Below are 8601 nucleotides of genomic sequence, written 5' to 3'. Positions count from 1 at the left end.
TGGACAGCCTTCAGTTATTTTTGTAGTGACTGTGTGCCGGGAACTACTCTACTGGAATATCTCGCTGGATCAAACAAAACAATACAAAAGACTGAATCACAAAAGACCCCATTTTTTCAGGAAAATGGAACTACATCAAAGAAATCAGAGGGTCACTGCATCTTGACTATCTCAGAGTGAGAAATCTTCAAACAAGTGAGTTATAGGTTCATTGTGTTTATTTTGTTGTAAACAACAATATTGATGGTTTAATTTTATGTATTGCTCATTTAGGGATTCTGTATTGTTTTTGAGTAAAGATTTTTTGTTTGTTGACATAAAAGAGCAAGTGCAGCAAGCAAATAGCACTATAACATTGGTATCCGTATAAAGAACTCACAGTATCATACATCATATATACACTACAAGTCAAATGCTTGGACACACCTTCTCATTCAAAGGTTCGCCTTTATTTTTATTCCTACCTCTGTGAACTCCTTCAATACTATTGGAAAACCATATCAAGTGACTACCTCATGAAGCTCATAGAGAGAACGCCAAGAAAGCAAATCAGTAATCAGAGCAAAATGGGCTATTTTAAAGAATCCTAAATATAAAATATGTTTTGAATAATCTCACTATTTGGCTACATAATTCCATATAGTTTGCTTCATAGTTGAGCTGATGTCCTTAGAATGTATCTACAATGTAGTAGGAAATGCAAATAAAGAAAAGCCACTGAATGACAAAGGTGTTTTCAAACATTTGACTGGTAGTGTATATCATAAGCCATTCTAAATAATTCTAAAGAACTTTACTATATAAGGCATTTAAATCCCTTGATATCAAATAATATCTGCACTTCATTTAGACACATATCTCATTAAAAATGTGCCGTATCCCTGTTGAACTGCAAAGTAGTGTAGTGCTATTGTTTGCTTTAGATTTAGAGGAGCTCTCATCAGAAAAACGCATTCGTGTTCATATGTGTACAGTGAAGCCTTTTGCATGTTTTCCTCATTCCCTATCTTCAATTTCTGCACACAAAAAAAGAGTAAAATCTGTTGAAACAATCTGTAAATGTGCACCATAATGCAGTGAATTTCAGTATTGCTGAGGCCAGTGAGCTTGACAACAAGACTTTGAAAGGTAGACAGGAAAGATATGCAAATTACATTTTATGGATTCGAGTGAAATGATGCTAAGTAATTCCCATGCAGCACATGTAAATGTACAAGTCAACCAAGTTTCTGCGTAGGTGAAAGATAATGATGCAACTCATATTTATGGCACAGAGACGGTTAATTTCACCCCTTGTCACCCTTCAAACACTTAGCATCTTGGCAATGCTCTCAGTGTGATTGAATTTAGAAAGGGTAGCTTAACTCCTTGGTATTAGCTCTAATCTACATAAGTGCACGTGTTACAACCACTGGTTTTACCCAGAGATCAGTGAGTCATTATATGGACATAGACACAAAAATACATCTTAACAAAAAAAACAAGAAATATTATAACCAAAACTTTATAACTATTCTAGATTTTAAGAATCTGGTCTGAATCTCTGTGCAACATGTACAAAATAGAACATCAAGGCGTTTTTGATACAGATCAGGCCGTTTCTGCAGACTGCCAGGGATCTCAGCCACTTACTGTTGTACTTGCTCTCTAAGCTGTGCTCTAATAGACTTAACCTGCTGTATACACCACTAAACACAGAAACTGCATTCTACCTGTAAGCCATAGCTTATTTTAAAAGCCAGCTGGGGGGGTTCACTGAAAGACGACAGTGATCTTGTTTAGTGTTCAGGGACATAAGCGGGGTGTATTTTTAGGTGGCGCTCTGGCACAGAAGTTTGAGCCCAGTCAACACATTAACACCTTTCAACAATCATAATGATGTTTCAGTCTGACAGAGTGTGAGTGTCTGCTCTGTACACGTTGGCTGCAGGCCTGCACAGGCGGACACGACAAGATGGCAAAAGTCTGCAGTGAAAACTCCTTTTCAGCAAGACATCGGCTGTCCACCAACACATCTGATGATGAACTTGCTGCCATGGAAAATGGGGACAGCAGGTCTGAATAATAAACTCAGAATAAAAACCGAACTATGGAATTAACTCACTTTGCCCTCATTCAGTAATCATTCAGATATTAGAGACCCTTTATAATACTGTAATAATGCATATTCCATGGTCAGATTTATCTTTTTTCTTACCTGCTGTCTTTTAGGGCCCACTCGCTTTGTGAAGATGGCTCTGAGAGAGCCTTGTCCTCAGGGTCCAATAAAGGCTCATACACAGGTGCCAAGGCAGTAGCCAGGTAAATGTCTATGTACTTTTACATTCTGAGTACTAATTAGGTAGAGGTAGGGTAATGAAAAAAAAAAATCTTCCTTGAGTGTATAGCTTCAGATTTATTATACAGGGGGCTCAACATGTTACATCTGCTGACTATTGGATCCAGATTAGTGTTTCCTTGGGGCTCCTGAGAAATTGAACAGATATCCAGAAAACAGAGATGTAGACCAAGACTTAAAGGTTCATTTCTGTGTCCTGGACATTTCAGGCATGCACTGTAATCTCATGGGTCTTCTGAGATATTTCTTTGGTCAGTATAGTTTTCTTTGTTTCCTCCCTACATGGATGTTTGCAGGTGTACCAAAAAGGACAGTCAAAAATAATTAAGACTGATTTGAACCATATGGAGTGCTAAGTTTTCCAGAGGCGTTGACGGAAGTTAGAAGTGTCTGGTGGCAAAGTCCAGCTTCTCTCTTCCAATCAGAAAACCTTTGCTGAAAAGACAACATTGCCTCGCAGAGAAACATAAAAGTGGAACTGAAAAGTGAAAGGTGAAGGTACATCCACATAGACGTGTAGATTTGATTGAAATTTGTTTAGGGATGATCCAACACTGACTTGTGCCAAATTTAGACAGTTACCTGTGGGCTAAAAAGGTTTTCATCATACTTTTTAGTGCTGAATAAAGGCAAAGACTGTGAAAACTGGAATTAGGTATAAAAAAGATGTCAGTGGACTTTAGGAGTTTGCTCTGTTATATAATTACTATGGGTAAAAATACATTTAAGTACTTCACTTCCAACAGTCATCTGGAGACCTTACATGTTTTTTTTTTTCCATTCTGTATAAAATGCATACATGCAAATTGGTGTTTTATGAAGATTAAGGACATTTACTTCAATATTTTAGTTATCTCCATCAGAACCTGTATTTACTGTAAGCCAGCATGACAAATAATCCATTCTTGGCCTAGAGCGATGTCACTTTGTACTGTTTTACCTCCGGCTGACCTTTCAGGCTGTCTTACCTCTTCCTCATGCTGCGGAACTGGGTATCTCACAGAATAAACCCTGTAGAGAGGAACGACTCTTTTCTCGAGCGCATCAGAGGCCCAACACTTAAAGATGCAACCAGTATAGAGAGCGACACTCAGTGCGTGGGCCATAACAACACACAAAGAAAGAAAAAGTGAGTATGGTGTGTTTTGTAGTCACTAGTCGGTGTTCGAAAGTCTGACTTCAGGGGATGTTCTTGTTGTACTTCCTACCAGCAACTCAGAGGACAACGAGAACGTACCATAAGCAGTGGGCTAAAGCTTCAAAGAAAAATAATTCTATCTCCTATTATTTTGATAAAGTTGGCCGTTTTCTCTTAGTTATTAACATTTTGAACTTTGAAGAAACAGAATGGAAATAGAGTCAGGAAAAACTGAGTCAGGTAAGGGAGGAAAACTTAAAAAAGTCAGAGTGGGAATGTTTAAAGCTTTGGATATCTAGAGGTGTTGACTGTGGTAGGTCCTGGTGGTTGGTCACGGCATCCCACCCGTCCTGTAATCAGTGGGTTGGCGGGTTCATACCCCTGTTCTATCCATCTCAGTCGTTGTATCTTTGGGCAAAATACTTTCAATTCAGTTCAGTTTTATTTATATAGCGCTGATTCACAACACGTCAGCTCAAAGCCCTTTACAAAGTCAATTCACCCACTTTGCCTCCTGATGGTGGTCTGAAGGCTCTGTGGCACGATTGTATGGCAGCTTCACTTCTGTCAGTCTGCCCCAGGGCAGCTGTGGCTAGTAGCCTAGTATGAATGGGTGGATGACTGATTGTAGTGTAAAGCGCTTTGGAGTCCTTGGACTAGATAAAGCCCCTGTCCTCTGTGAAAACTGTTTTGAAAACTGAAATTTCTTTTTTTCAAACCCAAAACTCAGTTTGGGTGCAGACAAGAGGTACAGAGAACAAAAATATAAAATTTGGCAAAACATCTATATTAGTGCAAACAGGGCTTGAAGATGTTCATTCATTCATTCATATTCTATACCACTTATTCCATAATGGGTCACAGGGGAGCCAATCTCCAGCAGTCTACGGGCGAGAGGCAGGGTCCACCCTGGACAGGTCACCATTCCATCGCAGGGCAACACAGAGACATACAGGACAAACAATCATGCACACACTCATTCAAGATTCAAGGCTTCAAGATGTGTTACACATTTTTCTGGAAGTTTTCTCAGGGATTTAGAAGACAAAGGCTGAGTTGAGTAGTATTGAAATAGGAAGGAGAGTCTTGTTTTATCTACAGTTTTTTTTTTTTTACTGACATATTCCCTTTTCACATTCTACTAAAAAAATAAAAGGAACCGCAAACAAAAAAAATAAATCTTGTATCAGTTGTTAGCTAACCACAAGCTAATCATGAAATGCAAGCAGGCAATCAAAATCCTTCCTGTAAAAAATTTCAGTTTGTGTTTTGAAAATGTTACTTTTACTCTTATCCGAAACACATGACATTAGGTGTTTTAGTATTAAGAAATATATCTTGGTAAAGTTTTAAAAGACATTTCTTTTTGTCTTTAGTCTTTCCAGCAAGTGGCCTTTTGCTACTTACAACATAAATAACTGCAACAACACAGATGAGTAAGTGCACACAAGTTCACAGAAGTAGATATAGATTTTTTTTAGAGATATCTTATTCATACTCCTCATTTGTAGCTTCCTTTGTTGTAGCTAATGCTGTAAAGTTGTCAGTTCTTTCTATTGCTTTTAAAAAGCATTACAAGAATAAATAATGATATTAATGAGGAGAATGATACCCTCTCCTTGACCTCTTACCTTTTTTTGTTGCAAGTGAAGATGTGGGTTTGCAAATTTAAACTCCAGAACAAACCTCCATAAAAATTCTACGTATACTATGCCCTCTGCTGGGAAAATGAATGACCTGCACCAGACCTTTCAACAAAAACCTGAATTCCAAATTGAGTTTTCCCAAAGTTGCTTCTCCTCATGTAGACTAGCAGCTTGTGTACCATCTTTCATAACCCCCCAAACCCGAGTCAGTTTCTACAACACTGTTAAAACTGAACTTGTGATCTATAGCAAGAAAGAGGACAAAAAAGATGAGATTAAAAAAGAAGACAAGAAGGAAGAGGAGAAAAAAGAAAAAAAGGATGGAGATAAGAAGAAAGAAGAAAATAAGGATGAGAAAAAAGATGAAAAGAAAGACGATAAGAAAGATGATAAAAAGAAAGAGGAACCTCTGTAAGTATTGTGTTAGATACGGTAGACAGACGCTATTATAACTTGTAATTTGTATAAAATACATCAATGTTTTCTTCGTAACTTCATAAAAATGTTTTAAAATTGTTTTTCATGTTGGCATTACTAAGTATCGAGTTGTTTTCAGGAAAGAAATGTGGATTATGGATCCATCTGCCGACCAGTACTACAGATGGCTGAGTGTCATTGCAGGCCCAGTATTTTATAACCTGATCATGATTGTAACAAGGTAGAATACTCTTTTTTATTATTAGTTTATAGGCTTTTGCTGTTTACTAAAAATGTGTTCCTTATTTTCTCCATCTTTTTCTAGGGCCTCCTTTAATGAGCTCCAAAATTCATATACAAACCTCTGGATAGTCTTGGACTATACCGCTGACATTATCTACTGCATGGACACATTTGTCAGGTCAAGAACAGGTAAGAATTATGAAAATGTTTAATGGAAGAAATAATTTTTATATTATTTAATCTCCACTGTGTGTTGTGGACTGACCTTTTATTTAATGCTTTATTTCTCTTAGGTTACCTTGAACAAGGGCTGCTGGTAAAAGATGCCAAAAAACTGAGAGCTAAATACAGAACGACATCTCAGTTCAAATACGATATGATTTCAATGATACCCACAGACCTGCTGTTTCTGCAATATGGATTCAATAATCCGGAGTTTCGTTTCAACCGTCTTTGCAAAATCCAGAGACTTTTTGAGTTCTTTGAGCGCACTGAGACAAGAACCAGCTTTCCAAACCTGTTTCGTATCAGCAATCTCGTGCTATACATTCTCATCATTATCCACTGGAACGCTTGTATTTTCTTTTCTATTTCAAAAAGCATTGGCTTTGGATCTGACACGTGGGTTTATCCAAATGTAAGCCACCCAGAGAATGGTCGCTTGGCACGAAAGTACATCTACTCCCTATACTGGTCTACACTTACCCTCACCACCATCGGAGAGACCCCAGCACCAGTAAGAGATGTTGAATACCTCTTTGTCATTGGGGACTTTCTCACTGGTGTGTTAATTTTTGCTAGTATTGTCGGGAATGTTGGTGCCATGATCTCCAACATGAATGCCTCTCGTGCTGAGTTTCAGGCAAAGATCGACTCCATAAAGCAGTACATGCAGTTTCGAAAGGTCACCAAAGACCTGGAGGCTAGAGTCATCAAGTGGTTTGACTATCTCTGGACTGAGAAGAAGACCTGTGATGAAAAAGAAGTTTTGAAATCACTCCCAGACAAGCTTAAGGCTGAGATTGCCATCAATGTCCATTTGGATACTCTAAAGAAAGTGAGAATTTTCCAGGACTGCGAAGCTGGTCTTTTGATTGAGTTGGTGCTCAAGCTGCAGCCACAAGTGTTCAGTCCTGGAGATTACATCTGTAAGAAAGGGGATATTGGAAGAGAAATGTACATTATAAAGGAAGGGAAGCTAGCAGTGGTGGCTGACGATGGAGTCACCCAGTTTGTGGTGCTCAGCGACGGAGCATACTTTGGAGAAATCAGCATCTTAGGCATCAAGGGAAGTAAAGCCGGCAACAGACGAACAGCCAACATTCGAAGTGTGGGTTACTCTGATCTCTTCGCCCTATCCAAAGACGACTTGATGGAGGCTCTCACAGAGTATCCGGATGCCAAGAAAGCTTTGGAAGAAAAAGGCAAAGCCATCCTGATGAAAGACAACCTAATAGATGAGGCAGTTGCCAATGAAGGCGCTGACCCCAAAGATCTGGATGAGAAGATTGTGAAACTGCAGGGCAAGCTGAACGTGATGCAGACCAAGTTTGCTCAGTTAATGGCAGAGTTTACCTCCACCCAGGCACGGCTGAAGCAGAGGGTCACTCAGATGGAGGAAAAAGTAAAATCAATAAAACCAGAGGACCTCTCTGAAGTGGTGGCTGATAAAGACAAAAAAGTGCAGTAAACTAACATTACCAGAGAACTTTAAAAGTGACATTCCTTTATTTCATAAGAATGCCCACATTTTTAAATATTTATACATCATGTTTATTATCATGTGTCAAATTGTGTACAGTGTATGCAGATAATCTGTTTTTGTGCTTTCTAACTGCTACGTTTTTCATGTTTTGAAACAAACTGAGTTCACTGAGCAGAAGCACTTGTTTATGCCAAACATTGGCTTTTCATAGCCTTAGAATGATGACTCTTTTTCCTGATAAGAATTCAGATTGTTCAGGTAAATGTATTGCTCTCTGTTGAGTACATTTCTTTTACTGCACTGTTTATCTATTGTATAAAAATGGCTACAATTTAAAAAGCCAGCTTTGTTAATGTTACTCTCAGCATACTCTTACAAATATGAATGTTACATGCAAATAAAATGTTCATATTAAATAATTTCTTTGTCTATGTGTGGCTAAAAATGTAAACCTTTATTTGAAAACAGACATAACGTTTAACTCATTTCAAACATAATTTTTCAAGCCACAGGAAAATTGATGTTGGTTGACCTGGAGATGGTAAAAACACTGTATGTAATGTTCTGCTGGATAGTTAAGAGTTGCTTATTACTATGATTACCTAAAGAATCCCATTGGCATACCTTATTTTATAATTCCAGTTTATATCAACACTATCTAAGACTGCTCTTCATAAAACCTGTAGAAAAAACCTGCTACATGGGTCTATACATTAGGAAATGAAGCACACTTGGTGAAACATTAAGTCCAAGTTTTGTATAGTGCAAGTACCAGGATAACAGGCTTATAATTCACAGCATAGTATTTTATCACTACAGTCAAAGTTACTGTTTTATTATTATTATTATTTTTTTTACCATATCTAAAAATGAACTAACCATCAGGGGATGTCCAATGCCCTATGAGTGCCCTCAAGTGCTCAAAGAGTTGATAGCTAAATTGATCAGAAAGTAGGCTGAGCTGCCATCAGTGGAGCCACTACAGGACTCTGGGATGATGAGGCAAGCAATTCTTTAGTGTAACATGAGATTAAATATTGTTATTATTGGGTCATTGCTGAGACATTGAAGTAATACTAGCGCAAATCCTGTAACAGGGCCCCATATGTGCATT

The 8601-nt window shown here is 38.1% G+C and overlaps 1 protein-coding gene across 8 annotated transcripts in view; it reads left to right on the top strand.

The window, feature by feature from the left end:
* Positions 1-7906, top strand: part of cnga3a (cyclic nucleotide gated channel subunit alpha 3a) — a 7930-nt gene extending 24 nt beyond the window's left edge. The window contains exons 1-9 of one of the 8 annotated variants that reach the window (XM_047374929.1): positions 1-195; positions 1931-2055; positions 2212-2301; positions 3342-3467; positions 4853-4912; positions 5372-5533; positions 5679-5780; positions 5865-5971; positions 6076-7906. The exon at positions 1-195 is cut by the window's left edge and continues 24 nt beyond it. In XM_047374929.1, the coding sequence (XP_047230885.1) occupies positions 1955-2055; positions 2212-2301; positions 3342-3467; positions 4853-4912; positions 5372-5533; positions 5679-5780; positions 5865-5971; positions 6076-7472 (2145 nt within the window). In that variant the 5' untranslated portion in view covers positions 1-195; positions 1931-1954 and the 3' untranslated portion in view covers positions 7473-7906. Of the gene's footprint in view, positions 196-1887; positions 2056-2211; positions 2302-3296; positions 3468-4852; positions 4913-5371; positions 5534-5678; positions 5781-5864; positions 5972-6075 lie in introns of all 8 variants that reach the window. The other 7 variants (XM_047374927.1, XM_047374928.1, XM_047374932.1 and 4 more) reach the window with 7 other exon arrangements.
* Positions 7907-8601: the final 695 nt, after the last annotated feature.

Source organism: Girardinichthys multiradiatus, chromosome 9 (assembly GCF_021462225.1).
Source record: "Girardinichthys multiradiatus isolate DD_20200921_A chromosome 9, DD_fGirMul_XY1, whole genome shotgun sequence".
Taxonomy (NCBI): domain Eukaryota; kingdom Metazoa; phylum Chordata; class Actinopteri; order Cyprinodontiformes; family Goodeidae; genus Girardinichthys; species Girardinichthys multiradiatus.
Note: the sequence above shows the minus strand (reverse complement) of the source record. Positions and strands in the feature narration are given on the sequence as shown.